Genomic DNA, 25,815 nt, shown 5'->3' with positions numbered 1-25,815 from the left:
CTCGTGTTTAGGAATTAAACGTGAAGTCCTAGAATTTAACATATAATACGTCCGATTACGTAAATTTGTGGTCAATCTCGAAACACAGTTTTTGCACTTTGCAGACAGTGTTTTTTGTATTTAGGCCTAATCTGCAAAAACATTTTCTTTATACACGCAATAGTATGGTTTTGTGTATTTTGTGAACAATCCTTTACTTTTTTTTATCATGCACTTCATGTTAGTCCGTCGAGAAGGGCCCTCGTGCTCGTGATAATACTGTCTTGTCAAGCTGGAGGGTTCTTCTCGACGGACCACTTCATGCTTGAGTTCACATTTGACATTCCTTACTCTTACTTGAGTTCACTGGACCCACCCATCATCTGATCATAGGCCTACCTCTTCACGCTATGTACTCAAAACATCATTTTACTGTTAACTGTAAACGGAAGAAGATTTGCATTGGAGGTCACAACTATATTTATTAGTTTTACGATAAAACATCTTTCATTTATCTATTTATCCATTTATCAACAACAGAGCTTGTCAGTGTGCGCCTGGAACATCAGACTAGCCGGTAGATTTTTATACATTGACGATCAGAGTGTGGATTGCTCTCGAACATAATCATGGTAAGTTGTAACATTTTGACTTTTTTTTAAATTCCAATCTTGATTTATTCCATACCTATACAACTATATGAAAAGTCAGGTTAGATCCCAAATAAACATCAACTTTGGATAATAAGATAATGAATGTTTCCTAATCTAACATTATAATGACTATAAATAGATCACATCCATGCTGCATGTTCCCCAGCCCCGCCCGCCTTTTTTCTAAATTTTCGCCAGCGTTAGCTGGCTATGATCTAATTCGGAGATCGTCTTTGTTTGCTAAAGAGATTACGGGGTACTAGCATTGGTTTGAATTACTTTGCGGAACTTTTTATGGTGAAAATATATAATAGACCTGTTATTGGATTTGTAAGAAAAAGAAAGTATGTTTTGCCGTTTCAACGAATGAAAACGAGTGAGAATTTCAAAAGTTATGGTTTGAAGGAAATATGACATTAAAAGTTCATGCCAGGCCTATAATAGTTTCCACAGCATATCAACGAAAGAAAATTATAGAATCCTTGTTATCAGGCGTTCTTAGATTTACATTCGCAGACCTCCTGGAGATCAGCATAGCATGAGATGTGAGTGTATTGATAACATGATTAAAACCTTTATGGACGTAAAAGTCAAAGTAAAAATATCCTATAATCTGTATCGTTTTATGGATAATAAAAATTCCCTTTAAAAGGGAAAGCCAGCCTCAATGTAGAAGAGGTCTTGTAATTAGTTTTGGTCAATGTGAAAGGCATTTTTAGGATCACGCTTACATCTACATGACAGTCCACCAAACCATCAACGATGAGAACATGCACACTGAAACAGCAGAAAACATTAATTCCTAATCTCATGTCAACTCTTTTAATTCATTACATGTACTCCAAATTGTTCTGGTCTGTTTGTTCTGTTGTTGTTGTTGTTGTTGTTGTTTGTCGTTTTTTTTTGTCTTTTCAGCTTTTTACCCACGATATCTCAATTTCCAATTTTGTAATACCAGAACTTACGAACTCAATATCTTCGCTTAGGAATGTCCGATTTCACTGCTTTCGATATATACACTGCCGGTTTGAGTTAACTTACATGTACATTTTATTTTAAAATAACTTAATTAATTCGCAATGTATATTTTAAGCCTACTATATTATAATAGATAGTGGCCAGCACATTTATAAAGGACTGGTTACTCACTACAATCTTCACTCTTAAACTGTGTTTTTCTGAATGTGCTGATCATGTTGATTGCTAGTCGGAAACTCCTGCGAAGCTATGGACATGGCATCTTACATACTCCATTCTATAACAGTCTGCCTAGTGCCTTGTGTGTTTTCTCTTCAATCATTTTGTTGAATGTAATTTTATGAATCAAATAGTTATGTGTCATTTTATTTATAATAAAGAAGTTATTAAATTAATAAAGTAAGACAATTTATTTATCTATAAGTGCATGTCAAATGGGGTACATTGTTCAATACTATATGCATAAATTATGCCCATATTATAGCTAGGCCCTAAAAACTTTATTTTGCATCGGATTTTTCCCGTTGAAAAGACAAAACTGATGTTTATGATAGCAACCATTTCATCAATAACATTTTGAGTCATTTTTATCCATAAAACGACACAGGATATGATAGATAACTACTTTCACATCAATATGGTCCATATGATCACAGATTGTTGAGAATCTGTGATATGATCCGGGATATGATGAAGATTTTGATTCTATAGATCTGTTATCAACATGATATCACGCTGTTCAGTGGTCAAGGAGTAAGGACCCCCGGTCAAGGACACTGATATGACATCATAGGTGATGTCAGATTTTCTTCTGCTGACCATATGATGCTATATATATTAACTATTATTGTTACATTTAGGCCTTTAAACTTTTAAAGTCATAATTAATTAGTTCAAACATAACTTTGGTAATACTCACTCGTTTTCGTTCGTTGAAACGGCAAAACATACTTACTTTTCCTAACAAATCGAATTAAAACATTTAAAAAAATTCGATGCAATTTCAGGGCCTATTTTTGATATGGGTATAATTTATATACATGTAGGCCTATTATAATTGAACAATATCAGTCTTTATACATTTTATAATGTGCTATATTAAGTATAAATTGCGAATTAATATAAAATTAATGTGCATGTATAAGGCAAGTAGGATGGCAGTTTTAGCCAATTAACTAAAAACTGCATTTCTTTATATTAATAATGAGCTAAGGGTAGCCTAAAAGGCAGAAAAAGACAAAAAGACAGAACAATTTGGAGTAATTAATTGACAGGAAGTTATAGGAGTTGTTTGGTTTGCTGTTTCTGTGTGCATGTTCTCATCATTGATGGTTTGGTGGACTGTCATGAAACATGATGGATCATAAAAAGAGTGATCCTAAAAATGCCACCACCCAAACTAATTACAAGGCATCTTCTGCATTGAAGCTGGCTTTCCCTTTAAAGGGAATTTTTATTAAAAAAATGTTTTACTTATGATAAAGAAGGGGTAACCATGCTATTCATGTGACAGCAGAAAAAGTTGATATATTCGGGCATTCTGATCAGCTCGGGATCCATTGGATTAAACCAAAGTTTGCATTATAGCTTTTTAGTGAGTTTGGTTTGAATGATTATAGGTGTTATAATATAGGTGTTAATCGGTGGGGGGAGTATTTTTTATTTTTTTATAACCCCCCCCCCCCCCACCCCCACCCATGTTGACACCTGTATGTAGGATTCTGATCAGATTATTCATATTTGGCCATTTTAAGCTAGTAAAAGTGCAGTTTGCACCATTCACCATTTTAGCTTCAGTATTTTGTATTTTTTGTACCATGAACTCATTATGTCGCCAAACGGTGCTGGATTCTCCATACTACAAGAACCTCACCCCACCCCACCCGCCCATGTCAAAAAGAAATCGGCACCACTGTTTATAACGACATTATACCGACCGGCGATTAAAAATCTTATCTTACATTTAATATTATTCTCGGTCCGGTAATCATGGTAATCAGTTGCTATTTCATGGCAGCCTTGCCCGATACTTCACATGTGTTTTAGTACTGGATGCCTGGTACCGAAAAAGTGCCACGCCCCCTTCATAATAACATTTGCCTTGTTCACTCGCAATAATTATGCCCTTCGCATTGGGGCTAAAATGGGCAAATATGAGCGGGGCTGGAACAACTTTCAGCCCCCTCCTCCAATAATCCTAGGTGAAGTTAACAAATTGTGATAAAATAGAGGGAAAATGGATGTTTGTGACCTAAAATGTTCGAACTCCGAGGGGGGGGAACCCCCCTTGGCCACCCCCAGAGTGGCCCACCAAATATTTTGTCAAGTTTGCCTGAAACTTAAAGTGTATATGTATGTCTATATCTCACATTATTATGTTTTGATGAACCAAGTGTGTGCAAATATTGGATCCAAAACATAATATTATAATTATAATAATGATAAAATTGGATGCTTTACGCCCAATATTTATTGGTTTTCGCTATGAGTTTTAAAATATTTTAAAACTCATAGCTCGACCAATAAATATGGGCTCAATCGATCCAATTTTATATCAAAATTTGAACCGAATAGGGTGCAACTTGCTAGACTTGATTCCAGTCCTCGTTTACGGAGTTTATGGTTAGGGGTTGTGGTAGGGCAGTCTTGTAAATGTAATAAGACTGTATAGAGCTGCACCCTCCTATAATTTCGGTTGCATTTTTTACCTGTGGATATTATTAATGAATGATGATGGCCGAACAATTTCTGGACATTTTTAAATAATATTTGATATCACAATGGCCTAATTAAAACAAGTGCAGCATGTATGTGATTAGTGTACCGGCATTATTTTATTCGGCATCTTAAAAACAAAATACCGAGCAATTTTAAAAGTTGTCCACTTTGCGACCCTGAATACAGGCTGCATCCCGCGACTTCTACAGTTGTAATCCTGACTTAAAACATAATATAACTAAAACATATAAAAACGGATATATGTGGGATCATAATGTTAATGAAATTAACAACACCGTGACCGAAAATACAATCCTAGGTAATTTTTTTAATATTAATATTTTTGACATCGGTCTGGTTTTCAAAAGCTTAACATATCTCCCTTGATGCATAGAAATAGTAGGTCTATTTACATCCAGGATGCGAAGAGGTATTTACAGACACCAATTTGCATCACTTAACATCTCATTTAAGCTTCAAAAGCTTCACGCTATCAAAATAATAATTGTTGTAGTGAATTCATCCATTACTAATAAGGACCGTTATAAAATAGATATATTTATGCTTCGTGAAAAAGAACCATTATATGTGTTTGTCCATATTTATATATTCCTTGAAAAGGTTCGATAAAAATAGATGATTATTATTATTTATCGAGTCTTTCTTTAGTGACACAACATTCCGCAAAATTCACTTCATTGTGATATATTACCTGACTACAGAAGTTTGGCAGCTTGGTTGATGAAGAACACTTGTTAGAAAACGCCGAACGGGTTTCTATCAAGCTATGACAATTGACAATAACCCATCTTCTGAAGCATCGAACTATACTTTTTGAATTTTGATAATTGACGCAGTGATTTATAGTGCGCTACGCAAAGGCACAACGCTTGATACACAAGCCTCAGCACACTTTACAGGTTGTCGCTGACCACTACGGCCCCACATCATTCCAAAAACCATTTAACAACAAATCAGGGACTTTGCTGCTACAAGAGCGCACACTGCCTATTCCACAAATAACCATCGCAACCAGGATCAGCTCCCCGAGTTTCGTACGGGTTACAACGGGACAATTAGCAGTAAGTTCCTTGTCCAGGGGAATTTCAAGCTAACTCAATTTTCCACGCCGGAGAGCATACTATGCACCGCCAGGGTTCGAACCCACAACCTCTCGCACCATAGTCGAACGCCTTAACGATTGAGCTAACTTGACTGCGTTAGCTCAATCCACAGATTTAAAAAAATCGGTAATCGATACTACTTATTTATCATGATTATGAGGCGTGTATTGATATTTGACTCCGTGGAACGGATTGAAAATGAAGAAATTTTCGTCAAATTTTATAAGAACGGAGTGGTCAATTGTCCAAATTCAAAAATGTGATGGCTAATTTAGTTCGGGTTGGTTTGGGCATTAAAATTAAAATACCCACAAATTAAAACGTTTCAGACGAAACAGTTCTTTCAGGAACACCCTGTAGTATTTTGAAGACAATACTATAAACAATTAATAATTTGTCACCAGATCTCCAAGCCATTGTTATTAAAAACGTGACCAAAGAAGACCTAAATATGCACATTTTGATATTAAAGTAGGTGTTCAACTCTCCTTCAAGGCGTTGTTTATTTTAATTGTTACTTTTTGTATACGATTTTGTTGTAGTAACTGACAAACAAGTGGGCTCATAATTAGCAAAATTAAGAAAACTTGACCTTCAACAACAAAAAATCCTTGATTTTGCGATGAACTTAACCACTACTGTTTGACGTGTTTAGGACAAATTTGGTTTGTACATTGTGCTCAAGGTCTTTTGTCACATCTTCAACAGCTTCAGTTGAACTTGACCTACCATAAACTTCCGCATTACGCACATGATGAATAACAATAGGCCTATATCGTGCACGTCTATTTATCCACCAATTAATTAATTAATTAATTCATTCATTCATTCATTCATTCATTCATTCTTTCATTCATTCATTCATTCATTCATTCATTCATTCATTCATTCGTTCGTTCATTCATTCATTCATTCATTCATTCATTCGTTCATTCGTTATACCATAATAATAATGTTTTTGGGTAACTTTTGTTTTATCATTTTAAATTATATCATTCTAATCATGCTATAAATAGAAAACATATGAAGCAGTAAATAACCAAATGACCAAGTATCGTACAGTAATAATATCAAGATCATTATTCAACTTTTGATTTACTGTAATTGAATTCTGACTTGTGTATTCGGAAAAAAATAATGAAATACCAAAAAAAATAACAAGATCAAGATCATCGATCCAGGTAACGAAGTTGTATTTTTGTGTTGTCATGGCTACACTTTATGCAAAACCTTTGAGGCGTACTATCAGCATGATCAGGGTGAATTTCACCTTTTCATAAGATGTTTGAATATCAATTAGATGTTACGGCATTCGCCTACACATAAATACGCATAATCCCGGTGAAAATCTAAATATTTATGTTTGTGGGAAGCGACAAAATGACAGTGTTCAATAATAGAAGTAGTCTTCTTTCAGGGTTTTTTCTGATCACAAATAGAGGTCTAATAGTAGTACATTATGTAATATAATGTCAGTATAGTAATAGGCCAATCAAATTAAAAAATCACCAACCACTAATTGCAACAGAATCCATTTCGCATGCATCCGTCTCCCAAAAGCCAACACAAAAACATATCAAAAGTCCCCCAAAATCCAAGTAGTGGAAAAGTGCCTAATTTGCATAAATCCAAAATGGCCGCTTATGCAGGGGGTGAAATTTCAAATTTGGTCAAATCTTGCTAAAAACCATACCAATGTATTCCTCTCGTACATGTACGGATTCAGATAAAGTATAGTTTGACCTATCTTCGATGTACATTTCTTGAGTTATAGGGGAAAGGTCAAATGTCAAAATTTGGACTCTACATGCAGGGGGGAAAAATTAAAAATTCTCTGATTTTGATTTTAAAAATGGTCTCATACTGTTCCGCTTGCAAAAGCATTTTTAAATGTATAAAAGAATAGTTTGCCATATCTCAGCTCAGGTGGTTTGTTACCCTGGTAAAATGGCAAAGATGATAAAATTCCATATTATTCCGTATTGACCTTGACCTATTTTGTGATGTTACCTATGGAACAAAACATCCAAAATAATGCAACTTTTCACATTTCGATTTATTTTTGCCAAAGGAACAATTTGAGACCAGTTGGATTAAAATTGGAGCATATTTCCATTGTAAACGATGTGGACGCAAAATTTGACCTTTGACTTTTTTGCCTATAACTAAAGAACTATGTCGGAGACTGATCAAACTATACTTTTTCTGTATCCTTATGATGAGAGCAAGGCACTGGTATGACCAACTTTGAAATAAACGGCATATTTTAGATGCAAATTAGGCACTGTTCCACAACTTGGACTTTTGGGGACTTTTGATATTTTCTTAAATATACTTTTCTGAAATGAATGGTGATTAAATGGTTTCTGCTGCAATTAGTGGTGGGTTACGTCCTGATTTTCCTTAATTTGATTGGCCTATAACTGTAATAGCACTGCTTTACCGTTGTCAGCATCATCTGCATTCCCCTTCTGCATCATCGTCTTCATTATCATCCTGGTGATGATGAGGAGGATAGGATAAAAGGCGAGGATGATGATGAGGAGGATGATGATGAGGATGGTGGTAACCCGGGTGGTAATGCGGATGATGCTATGATGATGAGGAGGGGGCGGAAAGGGAAGATTGAGAACGATGATGACGACGAAGGTGACAATGCAGAAGACGCTGATGACGATGAGGATGATGATGATGATAAGGAGGAGCGCGAATGGTGTGATGATGGCCATTGATGGGAATGACAGGGATAAATGGTGAGGATGATAATGAGGGTGGTAAATTGCAGATGATCTTGATGATGACGATGGGGAGGAGGAAGAGGAGGAGAAGGAAGACTGGTGATGCGAGGGTGATAATGCATACTGATGACGATTAGGAGGACTGGTGATGATGGGAATGACAAGGATAAATGGTGAGGATGATGATAATGTAGATGATCCTGATGACGATGAGGAGCAGGATAAGGAGAACTGATGATGACGATGAGGGGAGGATGTTGATGATGACGAGGGTGATAATGTATATGATGCTGATGACAATAGGAGGACTGGTGATGATGAGAATGATAAGGATGAATAGTAAGGATGATGATGATGAGGGTGGTAATGTAGATGATGCCGATGATGAGGAGCAGGAGCAGAAGGGGGACTGATGATGACAATGATGATAATGACAAGGGTGATAATGACAAGGGTGATAATGGAGAGGGTGCTGATGACGATGACAATAACAACGACGAGAAGGATTGATGAGGACTGATGAGGAGGATGATAAGGAGGAGCAGGACTGGTGGTGATGAGAATGATAAGGATAAATGGTGAGGATGATGGTGAGGGTGATAATGCAGATGATCCTGATGAAAATGAGGCGGAATAGAAGGAGGGCCAATGATGACGATGAGGGGAGGATGATGATGATGACGGTGATAATGCATATGATGTTGATGACGATTAGGAGGACTGGTGATGATGATAATGAATGGTAAGGATGATGACGAGGATGACAATGTATATGATGCTGATGACAATTAGGAGGACTGGTGATGATGAGAATGATAAGGATGAATAGTAAGGATGATGATGATGAGGGTGGTAATGTAGATGATGCCGATGATGAGGAGCAGGAGCAGAAGGGGGACTGATGATGACAATGATGATAACGACAAGGGTGATAATGACAAGGGTGATAATGGAGAGGGTGCTGATGACAATGACAATGACAATGACGACGAGGAGAAGGATTGATGAGGACTGATGAGGATGATGATATTGATAAGGAGGAGCAGGACTGGTGATGATGAGAATGATATGGATAAATGGTGAGGATGAGGGTGATAATGCAGGTGATCCTGATGACGATGAGGTGAAAGAGGGCTGATGATGAGGATAGGGTGATAAAGCATATGATGCTGATGACGATGCGATTATGAGGACTGGTGATGACGAGAATGATAAGGATGAATGGTCATTATCATACTAATATTCAAATAAGGCCTACAAAATTGTTTGATTGCCGTAACCCGACCTACCCTAAAATTAGGCCCGACCCTAACTTTTTTTCTTTTTTGCAAAAAAAATAATATCATTTAAAATAAATAAATAAAATTAAATAATAATAAAAAAAAGTTCCAAAGCCTTTATCAAACGAAATGTACAGCTCAAAAAGTAAAGTAAAGTAAAAAAAAGAATCTGTAGGCCTAATGATAAGGCGCTATTTAAATGAAATTTCATTAACACATTGCGCTAGGGTTAGGGTTAGTGTTCCAGCCTGGAGCTGGATTTAGGGTTATGGTTATTATAGGGTTATTCTTCAGGAGCGATATTTTAATTTTGCGAACTGAGGTGAAGACAAATACGTATGATGGAAAGATTATTTCAGAAGAAAGAGGGTGGACGTGAAGATAGTTTGGGACTGGAATGGGAGGAGAGGAGAATGTGGTTTTTTTTATAAACGTGTCGGACAAGCTGAAATACGGCTGTTACTTGCCCGAGTGTCCAGTATAACTTCAGATTGAGACTATAAAGACTGCGAGTCCAACTTTCACCTATATGTGTACTCTGAAACACACCTGAACGATGTTGCATATAGCATGTTGCTATAGCACAAATAAGACTATTGTGAAATAACCAGTGGTTCATCGGGCAAGTAGTGAGTCCTTAGGAGGATATACGTGAAACATCAGTGAGTCATCAGGCAAGTTGAGTGAGTGTTGAGGGGGATACTTGAGATACCAGTGGGTCATCGGACAAGTTGAGTGAGTCCTGAGGAGGATACCTGAGATACCGGTGAGTCATCGGACAAGTTGAGGAGTCCTGAGGAGGAGGATATACATGAAATACCAGCCAGTGGGTCATCAGGCAAGTTGAGTAAATGTTGAGAAGGATACATGAAATATACCAGTGGGTCATCGGATAAGTTGAGTGAGTGTTGAGGAGGATACATGAAATACTAGTGGATCACCGGACAAGTTGAGGAGTCCTGAGGAGGATATACATGAAATACCAGTGGGTCATCGGACAAGTTGAGTGAGCATGGTGAGTGTTGATGAGGATACATCGGGCAAGTTGAGTGAGTATTGACGAGGATTGAAATACCAGTGGGTATATGAAATACCAGTGGGTCATCGGGCAAGTTGAGTGAGTGTTGACGAGGATACATGAAATACCAGTGGGTCATCGGGCAAGTTCAGTGAGTGTTGAGAAGGATACATGGAATATCACTGGGTCATCGGACAAGTTCAGTGAGTCCTGAGGAGGATAGGCCCCCCCCCTACATGAAATACCAGTGGGTCATCGGGCAAGTTGAGTGGGTCCTCAGGAGGATACATGAAATACCAGTGGGTCATCGGGCAAGTTGAGTGGGTCCTCAGGATGATACATGAAATACCAGTGGTTCATCGGGCAAGTTGAGTGTGTCCTCAGGAGGATACATGAAATACCAGTGGGTCATCGGGCAAGTTAAGCGACTGCAGAGAAGATGTGGAAATTTAGTGCGACTATTGAAAGAGGAGGAGCAGGAGCAGGGGAAGAAGGAGGAGCAGGAGGAGAAGAAGGAGGAAGAGGAGCAGGAGGAAGAGGATGAGGAAGTGAAGTTGTTGCATCAGAACCGTGAGAGTTGCGCGAAAGAGTGGTGCTATATATATGCTATATGTATAGGAGATTAAGGATCGACTATGACCCAATTTAACTTCAGAGTGCCTTTTAATTTTAATTTAAAGTATTTTGAATAGCATTTAACTTCCACATGCTTAACATTCTCGTGGATATACGTCCACAAAATACTGTTTAAGCATAGGCCATGGTCTATGGTTTAAGTTAGTTCAGGTATAAATTTCTGACCAAATGTTGTCGCCGTTGGCTGAGATTAGCCTAAAATATTTAGGTGGCAAATAACCAACAACAGACAGGGTCCATTAGTAAATGGAAAGTGTCATGTCGCATGTCGGTAGTAACATCAATGGATATCAACTTGTGTCTGATATTAACCGAAGTGCTATGTCGTCGTGTGAATGCAATAAATGGCTGCCTCATGTTAAATTTTGAAATTACATATTTGCAGAGGAATCAAAAAAGGGGCAGTCTTCAGTGAACGGCTCTTTTCAGAGCCACCAAACCTTTTACATTAGCAGATAGGCTATGTCTGCTTGTTCTCTGTAATTGACAAGGGGCAGTCTTCAGTGAACGGCTCTTTTCAGAGCCACCAGTAGGCAAGGGGTGGCCTACATGTCTCATTCTTATAGGTACTTTGTCCTGGAGAAGTCAGAACTACTCCTGACGACAGCTTGACAGTTCTAAACTTGTCCGACGCGACGGCGAACCCGCTAAAAACTTACCAATTGTTATGAACTCCCGTCGTAAAAGCCTATCCACAATCTCGTTACACTTGCTTACAGCATTGAGTTTGAGATTGTTCATCACATCATTCACATGATCTACCTCCAACGTTGACACCTTCAGGGACCGGGTAGCAACGTTTGAACAGTATTTTTTTGGGACATGAGAGCACATTAGACATATCGAATTGCATTCTGAATACGAAGAATGTCCTTCTGATATTAAATAATTAAAAAAATTTGAAATGCGCGATATAATACAAATTTTATGTATTAAAAATTGATATTTTTGATATTTAACAGTCCTCGAAGTAAAATTTATAAATCTAATGAAATGTACTTAAAGTGTAGGCCCTATGTAGCTGGGAGGAAAAACCGACGATCATTTGAACATTTTGACCTTTCGTATTGAAGATACACATTCCCCCACCCCCCCAAATATATATGTGAGCTTGTTTTTAGCTCATAGTGTACGCATCTGATTGTATCTCAATCGATATAGGAAACCAAAGGGCCTGGTTCAAATCACACCGCTATATATTGTGGTTAAACAATTGAAAAAACTGTTTTTTTGTTTGTTTGTTTGTTTGTTTGTTTGATTAAACGGTCGCTCCGCGCGGAGGCAAGCTTGGGTAATGATGGGACCAGGTTCGAACAAATACTAAAAGTACTCGAATTTATTTGTATTCTGGTTCTTGTACAGTTCTAATGGTCTAGTTCTAACAACATAGTTGTTGGCGGTGGTGCGTGGTTTACACCCAAATAGTGAAACCTTACAGTCTATGGTGAAACTTTTAAAATATTCTTTAAAATCCACGGAAAAGAATATGCAAACGAGAAAATGGGAAGAATTTGTGATTAGTGCCTAAGGCAACAATAGTGGAATAGTACCAGGTGCGTGAAAAGAATCAAAGTTGAAAGGTCGAATATTTGGCAAAACTAGGAATGCGAAAACAACAATAGTTGTGATATGTTGTTTTGTTTGGTGTCCAACGCATGATGTACTCTTGTCACGGTCAGGTAAATTTGACCCAGGAATAGTATTTTTGTCGGGATTTTTCTATGTCAGTGTATGTGTTTAGATTATACAATGCAAAATAGTAATTATTTGGTAGGGTCTTGCAGGTATATACATATAGTAATAAATGGTACAGAAATTGACGAATTTCAACATTTGTCCCTATACCTGGGATTTAACAACCAAAGTTTTCGTGATTGAAAATATAGGCCTATTTCCATACCTAAGAGTCACCAGGCCAAGACTAAAAAAAAGGTTTTTTTGCTAGAATTTTAGTTTTATGGAGTCCTAACCTGCAGTTGGCCTACGTTCTGGCTCATCAACTTGTTATTTTTCCAATTATTTGAATATTTCACAATTTGTGAACGAAGTTTTATATCATGTCATATATTGTTTTGTTTGTTTGTTAATTTTTTGTTTATTTTTCATTTTAACATAAAATTAAGGGGGTACTACACCCCTGTGGCAAATTTTTTACTATTTTTGCATTTTTCTCAAAAAATAATAACACACTGATAACAAACGTTATGTATATTATTTGGGCAAGGGATCCAATTACTACACTGAAATGTCAGTGACTCAAGACAAGCGGTTCAGTATAATATGATTGGTAATGAGGTACACCCTAGCGGTACCTTATTTCTTATCATAAATAACGAACTGCTTGTCTTGGGTCACTGAAATTCCAGTGTAGTAATTGGATTCCTTGCCCCTATAATGTACATAACTTTTGTTACCACTGTGTTAATAGTTTTTGAGAAAAATGCAAAAATAGGCACACATTTCTCGAGGGGTGTAGTACCCCCTTAATGTCGCCAAAAGTTTGGTCAAAACCTCTTTACAAAATGTCCCAAATATCAGAATTTTAATCACCGCCCTTTCTGAGCATGCGCATTGTAATAAAAGGACCCCAGATCCAGGACATATAATTGCTATCTACTGAAGATAACCGAACTACCTGTATGCACCGTTACCACAACTTATGGCTAATGCTGCTAAAATGTTGGGTTCGAAAAAGAAAAATATACATAAATTATAATGTGGTCCGTCCATGTATCAGCTTATTTCATGTTGGGACACCCTGCATAAAGACTGCTTTATAGGTTAACATTGTTAACACAGAAACCTGCAAATCATAAAGTATTGTTGCCACAAACATATTGAAATCATTATTTAGTGTTTTATCCAGTAGCCTATGTCAAAAACACACACCAACCACCACACTATTAGTATTTGCCCCATACGCCCACTCCTAAGTGACTTTTCGTCAGATTACTATATCAGGTATTATTCTCTACCTAATATCAGTATCACTATACCCTATTGTAGAATTAGTCTCTTTTTGACACAATTTGAAAAGAAAAGTTTAATGAACTTTTTTCTTCGCGACCTTGGTATAGACATTTAAAATACAGAAAGGTACGGTCTATTCATTTTGTTATGATTTATTATCTATCTAAGAATTTACTTCAACAAATAATGTTACAGTATTGTGAAAGAGCTTGATTTTTTAAAAGAAAGAAACCGCAAATATTAGGTCTAAGCAGATTTGTTTGAAAGTCAACAAACTTTATATTGAAGAAAAACTGTCAAAATAAGGGTTTGTTACCAAGCAAGTAGTACTGCAACTTGTGCAAGTGCAGCTAGTATGCAAACTTCAGAAAGAACGTAGAAACTCAAAAGTATTTTTGCGTAATATACGGACCTTACCGTTTCATTGCAAACAACCACTTTTGGGTTCTTTTTTGGCCCATACGGGGTCAAATCCCGGGGGTCAAATTATTTAACTACAAAAGTGGTTGTTTGCAATGTAACGGGGTCAATTTATTTTTAATCGGTGCATATTTGACCCCGTATTTTTAAGAGTGAATAATGTCCCAAAATATGCAACACCCAAAGCTACCCAACATCCAATTCCATGCCAGGGTAAAACCCTAGCTCCCTACGGTTCTTACATTATGCAGACTGGCAGACTGTGGCAGACTGGCAGACTGTGGCAGACTGGCAGACTGTGGCAGACTGGCAGACTGGATTGTTGCATGTTCATGAAATATTTTCCATCATTATAAAACTGTAATTTTTTACAACAGTTGCTGTGTAAACAGGTACATCCCAATGTCATACTTAATAATTGTATGTATTCAATTCAATTCAATTATTTAACAAAATACCCTCGCTCCTTGCACGGTTCCGCCATTATGCAATATGTGCGGGGAGAGCCTCGAACTGGCAGCATACATGAATGGGAATTGAACTAGTCATAACGTTCTGTGTAAGGTCACATAATTCTTCCTTTCATGTATGCTGCCAGTTCGAGGCTCCTCCCCGCACATAGTGCATAATGGCGGAACCGTGCAAGTAGCGAATTGTATTGAGCAATATATTTGGGTTAACCTCATGCTAGGAATTCATCCTCTTGTTACCTAGCTGGGGGGTTTCCAACCCCGAGCTAGGTACTGTTTTGCTATCGGATCTTTCTTCTTTCTTTCTTTCTTTCTTTCTTTCTGGCAATTAATTTCAAAATGCTTCTCCTACATGTTACACCCTACAATTACGTAACTTGCACATATGTATCGGCTATATACAATGCCCATAGGGTGCAAACAGAATTGGGGTCAAAGGTCATTAAGGGGGCATTACTGATATATAATCAAATACCTTCAAAATGCTTCTTCTGCCACATATTACATAGCACAATGACGTCACTTACACATGTGCATCGGCTTTTACCCAGTGCCCATACCTTGCACACAGAATTGGGGTCAAAGGTCATTAAGGGGTAAAATCTATTTTGCCTTATCTCGATATCTGTAAGGGGTGTGGGGCTCACATTCAGTGACAACAAATCTCATTACCTGGGGAACATTTTACAGGGGTCAGGTCAAAGGTCATGCAGAGGTCAAATTTCTGGACATCTGTAAGGGGTACAGTGCTCTAACTCTGTGACAACAAACTTAATGACCAGGGGAATATTTTGGAACACTTTGCAAGGGTCATGTCAAAGGTTAACTGGGGTCAAATCATATAATTTCATTTTCTGGATATCTGTATGGGGTATGGGGCTCAAACTCTGTGATAACAAATTTACTGACCAGAGGAACACTTTGGAGTGCTGTACAGGGGTTAGGTCAAAGGTCATCTGGGTCAAATCGTAAAATTTAACTTTCTGGGCATCTGCAAGTCGTATGGGACTCAAACTCGGTGACAACAAACCTCATGACCAGGGGAACATTTTTGGAACATTTTGCAGGGGTCAGATACCTCCAAAACACCAACATGCCCCAGCTAGGTTTGTGGTCTATGACCACCATTTGCCACTAGTGTTCCTTGTATTATAATGGATAATAAATAGTGTCACTAGGATCCACAACATGCTCATCTATCAGGGGCACAGTTCTTTAACCCCAATACATGTGTACATTCATTGAATGACCTTTCAAAATATGGGGATAAAAACTCATACTCTGCAACTTCAGGTCAAATCTTGCACTATGATTGTTTAATTCAGGTTATTGGGCTATGCCATTGGGATGCGGTCATTGTGGTCCATAGTGTGTGGTGGCCTAGATTTATGATCAATAGGATGGAAAGTGGTTGTCAAATCTTAATAGTGTTAGTGACCCTATCACCCTACAGACTTTTTATTCGATGTAAAATATTTGATGTAACATATCTACTGTATTTTTTTAAATCTATTCCCATTCTATTTTCAGTATTTAAATGTTTAGGGGCTGTGCAATAATTATGAGCCCCCCAGTGTGTGTGTGTGTTGGGGGGGGGGGGAAATTTCGAAACGGCTCGCCAAAATATTGCTTGCCCCCCCCACTCGGCCCGCCAAAATTCTTTGCCTCCCCCCCCCCCCTTGCACATCCCAATTTACAAACCTTAAATGGTCTTGCGAGCGTAGCGAGCAGGAAAATTTGCATATTAAAGCGTATCAGTACCGTACCGTTTTCCTAAGCCTTTTTAGCACGTTTTATTCAAAAGGCGCCCCATGAATGTGTGCCAAAAATCGCTTGTCCCCCTCTCGGCTTGCCAAAAATTGCTTCCCCCCTTTCGGCTCGCCAAAAATTTTACCCTCACCCAGGGCTCATAATTATTGTACAGCCCCTTAAGCATGTTAAGTTCTAACGAATGTTTGATGACATAAAAACGATAATATATTTTTACCAGATATTATACGTAACATATATCGATTTTACGTCAGACATTTGTTGCAGCTTGTTGTCTCGCTTTCCTTCACACCAATTTTTATGAACCTGCAACAATCTGTGGCAATTTGAGCCTGTATGACCCTGACATGACCTTGATAATTTTTGTCCACCATTTGGGTAGTTCTAACCTGACATTACTACCACTAGTATACCAAATGGTATATTTTGATACTAGTCTCATATTCTGCCCCAGTCTGCCAGTCTGCCCCAGTCTGCCAGTCTGCCCCAGTCTGCCAGTCTGCATAATGTAAGAACCGAGCTCCCTACCCACATGACCTACCCACACAACTTAAAGTCCCGCTTAAAGTGTACTAGTGATTATACTCCGTTCTCTCATGCTCTCAAGAATGACTTTGAAACGTCGTTTTAATATTAGTTTCAATAGTTACTTTCAAAATTCAATAGTTCAGAAGTAAAATAACAGTGGATGCAGCTGAAACTTTTTTTATTGGTTTAATTTCCGAAAGTGAATTTGTTTTCTGCTTACAAAAGGACCTATTCTCCTAAAATCATATTTGTGGAACGTTTGGACCGTTTTTGCACTAAAAAAAGTTGCCTCCTAAATTGTTTTGGGCTCACTGCAATATTTTGTTTAGGAAAGTATAGATTTCTTGTAGATGTGAAGATGCACCGGCCTGGAATCGCACCCTGCACCAGTGCAACGCTCCACCGCACTTCTGGACTCTGGGATACAGGCTCAGACTTTCCTCTATTTTCTCAAGCAGGCTGTATCAAAATAATTGACTGTTTATTGAAAAGCCTACTTCTTGCAAATACAGCATCGGGTCCTCTTGAAATAACCATGCAGGAATATTAATGACTTTCAGGACATTTATCTACTAACTACATGAACTATATAGATGGATCTTATATGCTACATTTTGAAGTGCAGTCTTATCCATTTCACTGGAAACTTATGGGTACCAATCATTTTGATACGTCCTGTATACTGCCCTAATGAGCACGTTTTAAAACAAAGTCCTTTCTTTTTACTAATCAGGCATTCTGCGTCCCTATATCGAAGTATAGGCAGGTGAAGAAAATACGTGATGACGCTGTCAAGAAGGTTGAAGACGCTACAAAGGTACGTTTACCATCCAAACCAATTACCGTTTTCAACCCCCCTTTTCTCTGTCTTCTTCCATCCTTACTTTTCCATCATATAGACGTGCTGTGTTCCTATTGAGCGATACCGCTATATGAAGAGGATGCATGAAGATGCGATTAAAAAGTATGAAGAGAAGATGCAGGTAGGAAAGTTGTGGATGATGATGATCCAAATATGGTGATGACTATTACACTGCAAAAAGGTTGGGCGATATTTTACCCATGTGAAATGTGCATCACCAACTGTTGGGTAAATCCAATCCACCTAACGTTGTAGCATTTTCCTTCGTTTTATCCAATTTTTCACCAATCATTTTATTTCCCAATGTTGGACAGGACTTCGATCGATATCATAAATTCCACATTTGTTGAATACCGTAAAACTTCGTATACAAGCATATAGAGTGCTTCTGATGAAAGCTAAATTAATCCAGGCGCCATTATGGAATTGTAGCAAATAAATTACAGATCCAAGCATATACAAACAAGACCCCTTTTTAACTGAGACCGATTCTCTTTAAAGGAAATCTTGATCAAATTCACAGGATGAGAGAAGGAAGGGAAAGGGAGAGAAAGCAGATCAACTGGGATTCTTTTTAGTCATACTTTGCGAATGGTTATAAACGTTATATTTTGTCAGAAAATATTGAATAAAGTCACAATCCCGGGTCACAATAGACACCAGTAAATTATTGCAAAATCACAGCACAGAAATCTTTGTGCTATGCACCCATCAGGATCTTAAATTTTGTCCTTTTCCTATTTGTTGCAGGAAGTTGAAGAGTACAAGGGAAATATGAAGATCTGCAGCAGAAAATGGATGATATGAAAGAAAATGTTCCTACCAGCCCGAAGAAACTGGTAAGATATTAATAATCTTTTTTGGGGGGGGGCGCCCCCCCCCCCTGAATCCGCGCCTAGATATTATTCATGTTATTAAATGAAATCAGCCCCTATAAAGGCATCAAGGTTGTTTTGTTTTTTGAAATATTTTGTCAAAATATCCAGAGCTATTTTAAAACCCGCTGCACCAATACTAGGCTTGTTTGTACTCATTTTAATGCATTTGTCATGCTGATTCCAAATATGGTCATAAAAATTTTACAATTCTGGAATTTTTTTAAATTGAAAAAACAACAACAACATTTGAATTTTGTCGTCTGCAGTCGACACCCGCATGGAGAGAGTTTAACTCAAAATAATCCAAAATACTTTGAAGACATGATATCCACTTTGAATTTTGTCTAAAAATTGACTAAATAATGTTTTTGAGGACATGGTTTATATTTTGGGAAAAAATGTTATGTTGTCTGTGTTTTTTCCAAATATATCTTGATTATGTAAAAATATAAGTCGTAAGCACTTTAGAACCACAGAATCAAATTGAATAAAATCATTCAACCAATAATTTTACATTTAGAATATCTATAATCCATCAAAAATGTTTTATGTACACAACATGAATGATCCATAATTCAAGCAACCTCGCCGACCATTCAGAAATTCGGAAATTGAGCTGTAACCTTCCAATTAATTTGACAAATTTGTTTTTATTCAGATTAATCTTATGCATTATATTACATGTTAAATACCGTAACATTTGACAAATAAACACACGGGTAGCGTACACGGGTAAATGAAGTTAATAACTCACCGATATTCCCCTTCTTTTTTGTTTGTTTTCACAGACTATGGGAGATGATGAAGCAGGTAAATATGAATAATTGAGTAACTTTACGAAAATGATGATGGTGATGACGATGATGATGATGATGATGATGATGATGATGATGATGATGATGATGATGATGTAGATGTTGAAGTTGCGACAACAACAATGATGATGATGAAACAAAATGTTAAACTGTTATGTAATGACGATAATGATGATGATGAGGATGAAGAGGAGGAGGAGGACGAGGATGGTGGTGATGATGATGATGATGATGATGATGAAAAAATATGATAAACTATTATTTGATGACGATAATGATGCCATGAGGAGGATGAGGAGGAGGAGGAGAAGGAGGAGGAGGAGAAGGAAGAGGAGGATGTAAGGGGCGCATCATTTGATTTCGGGAGCATGGGAGTTTTTTGAAAAAAAAACACCTTGCCCACTAGTCAGATAAAAAAAAATTCGCCAAATTCAGAAGAAAAAATTTCGGCGGTGAAAAAAAAATTGCCAACCTTCGAAAGCGAAAACAAATTCCACCCGACCCAAACTACCATACCCCCCTTGAGAATATAATGGTGCGTCCCTATATAAGAATGATGAAATTATTGAAATACTGAATGTAATTTTTCACTTTGTCTGTATCTTTCCAGATGGTGGTAAATTAGTCTTGGAGGAAGACCCATACAAAGTTGAGGCGAACAAGCACTTTGAATCATGGCCAGAAGATTTGAAGGCCAAAGACGTAGCCAAAATGTCAATGGTATATCTGCACTCCGGTCACATATCCAGAGATCCAAAGAGTAGAAGAGGTACCTTAACCGTGAAGCCTCTTGAGGTTACCATAGTGAACTTGAGCAAGAAAACCACGCTGCATTTGGGAGCAAGTTTCTTCAAATCAGGTCGTTTTGCGGTGCAGCAGCAGGGTGCTATTGGGGTTGGGGAGTCTCATACGTATTCTATCTCTAGCAAAGATGGTCGGGCGAAGACAGGGGTCAAAGGTGGATTAGCTTTTATCGTCTATGATATTGAAGAGGAATTTGAGGAACCTGAGGAGAAACAAGATGAGGAGAATGGAGAGAAGAAAAAGAAGAAGAAGGAGAAGAAAGAGAAGAAGAAGAAGGAAAGGAAGGAGAAGAAGAAGAGTAAGAAAGAGAAAAAGAATGAAGGTGGAGAGGAAGAAAAAGAAAATAAAGAAGCTGAAGAAGGAGAAGAGAAAGAGGAGGATCATGCAGAGGATGTTCCTGACGGTGAGGAGAAGCCGGCCGAAGAAAATCAAGAAGGCGAGGGCGGTGAAGAAAATAGCGAGAATGTTGACGAAGAAAAGAAAGATAATATCAGCACTACCGGTGAAGGAGAGCATAAAGAGGATGAAGAATTACCAGATGGCAACGGCGACTTTTTCATTTGCGGATTTGAAAACCCATTAGCAGGTAATCCTAAAGCTAAATGCAACAAGACCGATTCAAAAGATATAGCTCCACTCTTGAAGCAGCTGAAAATGATAAACCAAGTGAGCAGGAATTGTTTGGACATTACAAGCAAGGTAAAAGGCATTTTGTATTCATCTGGAAAGATGATGATCTGCAATGGTAGACAGTATTGTGATGAAATTTTATTAATATAATATCATGGGTACCTTGGTTTTGTCTTTGAAAACGGTTGATATTGAACTGAATCGAACTATTATATATTTTGAAGAGAGTTGGGCCTATTCAAGGATCCTATTCAATGGCATTGTCGGGCATTCCTTGTGGGGAAACTCGCCTTAGCAAATATGAAAGAATGAGAAAGATATTGGGAAAGAAGCAGAGGAAACTGCGTAAGAAAAAGGAGAGGTGGAAAAGAATGGAACAGTGAAAAAGGGAAAAACGAAAGAGAAACAGCAAAACGCTGGAAAAGGTCTTTCCACTGGATTCGTGTCCAGTGTCACATTGCGTATGCACTTATTTGTGTTAACACCACTGTTATCTTGCTCGTTCAAGACTAAATGCTAATAAAAATCCCTTTAAAAAGGGATGCGTCTGGTCCAGAGAAAAGATTGCATGCGTTGTGGTCGTGAAAACAGACTGGAAGAATCAGGATCCAAGTACTAGTTTATTCTCATGACTTTTTAAAAATGTGTTTTAATCTCACCTTTTCAAATCGTAAAATATTACATGTGCTTGCTTGTTTATCCCAGTTCACTGATTCCAATACTTATGTCAAACATTTACAATACCCTACATCATGCGCCCTTTCTTTGGTAAGCCCATTTCCTTTTTTAAAGGAATTTTTATGTGCATTAAATCAGTTATGAATGAACAAGAAAACGGTCTACAATAATGAAAATTTATGGGCCCTTCTTGTCCTTGACTGACCTCTTGAAAAGTTTCAATTATAGTAAGGTTTAAAGGCTTACTTTTGTGGTATTTTTTCCAACTTTGTAAACAAACAAAAGTTAACAGAAAAGAAAACAATGAATTCATGTAGGCCTTGTCCATTTGCATGCTCTGTTTGTGATGCCTATAATCTTTAACCATGTTTGATATTAATGTGAAATGTAAAAGCACTAATTATTGTTGGTGTTTTTAAAAACACAAATTTAGTTTTAAAAAAATTGTTTAAAGCAATATTATTTTGAATCAGATCATTAGATCATACTTTCTAACACCAACACTACTTTACCCTAATAGAAGGGCATTCGACCCTGCGTGTTCATTTCCCTGGATACTTTATTTGGACTTGAATTTTACTTCCACTGTTTTGAAAGAACTTATTTGTTAAGGAGTGCCTTTAACACAACTGGTTCATATGGAAGATCTAAGAAAGCTCTTATTTCAATTATACCATTACTGAAATAGGTAAGTTGAAAATAACTGAATCAATATTTACAATGTGGATAACAACTTTTATGAGAAAAATTTGTATTTACTTTCTATAAGATGGTTTAGAAAACAAAAATTCACAGTGAGTGCATTTCCCTACAAAAGTGTTACAGTCCTAAAACTGGCCGGGCTAGTTTGGGGTGACACAAAGGACATGTGCCACCTTACATTGGATATATTATTGAAGCTGTATTATCTTTTGATTTATTATATTGTACTTTCTAGCATTGACCTATGAACCTATTATGGCCACAATTCTTCCTACTAAATTTATGACACCATAAGCCGCCTTACCCTAAAGAGTCATAAAAGGCTGGTTGGTCAAATCCCATCTCTGCCTCAGTCTCTGTCTCAGTATCAATGATCACATCTTCAGCTGAGTTATAACAGGTAACTTCTAGAATGTGTCACTGGAACTCCCTGGGGATTTAATCCCGACACTAAATGCATCTGGCCCCTTGGGGCCAGACGCGAAAAAGGACCTGCTACACCCTTCAGCATATTGTATGTATGTACATTATGCAGGCCTTATAGTGCCCCTAACCTTAGACCTCAACAAAGCATTATATTGTGTGAAATGAAATGCATTTCAATGCAAAAGTGAGTCACCTGCAAAACTGTCCATTGCAAACATAAGTAATCGCGCGCGTAGTGTTTGACAGTGTTGCGGCTTAAGTACTAATAATTACGGTACTTTTCATTTCCGTCACGGGGAGTTGTGACGAGTAGTAACAAGCGTGTATACGCTGTCAATAACCAATTTATTATTTATTCTGACAAAACATAGGGAAAGTAATGAGAAATAAAATAATTTCAAAGAATAACACAATAATAATATGTATTGTTTTCATAGCTTACCCTTAAAGAGATTTGCAACCCTTTTGACATGAATCGATCCAGCTATCGTTGATCGTAAATTGTGTTTTTATGAATATTTATATTATAGTCTTATATTGTTGGGAATTGTATAATCATGGTTATTATAATGTATTATTAACATTTACATGTACTTTCATTGTACCTCAATTTGGCATATAAATACATATAATTTCGCCCAATTTTACATAATGTTTATGTAATAACATGTTTTGGGTGTGTTTTACTTGATTATGCACAACAATTGTATATTAAAGTATTGGTATTTTGTAAATTGTTGGGTTATGTAAATTGAAATAATAAAGTAGATTGTAGATTCTTTTGTACCTATTCCCCATGTTGGTATTATTTATTTACACATTTTCATTATCAGTTGAACTGCTCTAATGCGATTACCATGGTTATGGGCTATTTGCAAAATTGGCTATTAAAAGATTGAAATAAATAAGCCAACATTTTACCATTTATCGAATTGAGACCCAAAGCTGATGTAAAGACTCAATGTATTCCCCAAGAAGAAAGTAGCATGACTTTAACATGTTTTAATGAACAAGAATTGTCTTATTTCTAACATTATATTATTTCATGTTTCTTGGGCTATTTCAGTTGAAATCAATACACCATATGGAAGACATAATCTTAATCTTCCACACGTGTAGTGTGAATTTCAAATGGAGTTTCCTGAATGGGTGACTCCATTTGAAATCTACACTCCCGGTGTGAGAGATTGGGTCAAATCTTCAATAGAGGGTGTGTGGATTTCAAACAGAACAGCCCATTTAAAATTTGATTGTCTTCTATAACAGCTGAGGGACCAACAATTCCCCAGTAAAACACAAAACGTTTTACAGAAAACGTTTATGTCGGGCTATATTAAGGGTATTAAAAACGTTTTATAACATGTAGAAAACATTTTGAAAAGTTAATACAAAATATTCTAACATAATGTTATTAAGTGTAAACAATTATTGTTTACCAAAATATTTTGCAATAACTTTTGACAAAATTTTAAAAATGTTGTAGTGTTTTTTGTTTTTTATAAAACGTTTTTAAAAATGTTTTCATGACCTTTATGTAACCCGACATCTAAATGTTATTAAAACGTTTTGAGCAAACCCAAGACGATTTTTATAAACGTGCATAACGGAATAAACATAATTTTGTGTTTGTTGAATTTTATTCCCGGGATTTTACCCATTCCGAGAGATTTTCACAGTTATCATGGTCTACATGTATAAACAATTTGTATTTTCTGCTCATAATGTCTATTGGTACGTCATTGTATGTAATTGTGAATGTATTCGTGAATAGTAATAACAATTTTTAATATTTGAAAGAAAATATCTGCAGTTGTCTGAATACTTTAGTGTGATTGTTTCTGGTCTGTAAACAAGAAAACAATTTGTGACAAACTCAAAAATAAAATGTTAAATGACATCATAATCACAGTGTCTGTTAGGTCAAATAGCACACTATTTCACACTTATTATACAGGCTGTATCAAAATGATTGATACCCAACAGTTTCCACTGATTATTAACAAGACTGCCGCATCAAAATACACCATAAGATTCACCTAATTTGTAGGTAAATGTTATAAATGGTCATAACACTGTAAATTGTGGCGATTTCAAGATGATCCAATGTTACATTTGGTAGATACAGGACCATTTTCAATAAACATTAGAATTGATTGATATACCAAACATTTTGATACAGTCTGTATGGTGTACTACAAAATAATAGCATCAGTGATAAAGAGAAACGAACTGGGTGTGCGTAACTCAATCAAAAAAAAACACCCACTATACAGGTTATCCCAAAAATATCACGGATGGCGAACAATATTTGAAAAATGCTGAAACGTAAAGAGGAATTTGAAGAGTTTGAATATAAACTTTATTTCACTTCAATCAGTGGTTCAAAACAATTATACTTCAAGGGATTTAAAAGCGACTTATAGAGAGATTCCTGTAAGTATACACTTTTCTAGAAAGAAAATTGGTAAATGAATCTATATATTAACACAGATTTGGTGTAAAAACAACAATTTGTGAGAAAATCACAGAAAACAAATGTCTCAATTTTCGTTGAACACAATATAGAAAAGGAAAAATCAATTTCAAAGAATTATAGACACTCCATTATACAGGGAGAGGGGTTCTTTACATTTCCAAATAGGCTACTGGTCTAGTTTTTGTGAAATTTACCAAATAGGCCTATGTCCAAAAATATGTATTTTTAGCCAAATCTCCAGTGTGTCGAATTTTGACCCAAT

The 25,815-nt window shown here is 36.9% G+C and overlaps 1 protein-coding gene across 2 annotated transcripts in view; it reads left to right on the top strand.

Annotated features, from left to right (window-relative positions):
• LOC140166296 (uncharacterized) overlaps positions 1-24,878 on the top strand; it is a 29,842-nt gene extending 4,964 nt beyond the window's left edge. The window contains exons 2-6 of one of the 2 annotated variants that reach the window (XM_072189711.1): positions 520-611; positions 18,182-18,265; positions 18,895-18,983; positions 19,811-19,832; positions 20,448-24,878. In XM_072189711.1, the coding sequence (XP_072045812.1) occupies positions 18,939-18,983; positions 19,811-19,832; positions 20,448-21,421 (1,041 nt within the window). In that variant the 5' untranslated portion in view covers positions 520-611; positions 18,182-18,265; positions 18,895-18,938 and the 3' untranslated portion in view covers positions 21,422-24,878. Of the gene's footprint in view, positions 1-519; positions 612-18,015; positions 18,100-18,181; positions 18,266-18,894; positions 18,984-19,810; positions 19,833-20,447 lie in introns of both variants that reach the window. The other variant, XM_072189710.1, reaches the window with a different exon arrangement.
• The last annotated feature ends 937 nt before the right edge of the window (positions 24,879-25,815 follow it).

The sequence above is a fragment of the Amphiura filiformis genome, chromosome 12 (assembly GCF_039555335.1).
Source record: "Amphiura filiformis chromosome 12, Afil_fr2py, whole genome shotgun sequence".
In the NCBI taxonomy this organism is placed as follows: Eukaryota; Metazoa; Echinodermata; class Ophiuroidea; order Amphilepidida; family Amphiuridae; genus Amphiura; species Amphiura filiformis.
This window is presented reverse-complemented; position numbering and strand designations above follow the sequence as displayed.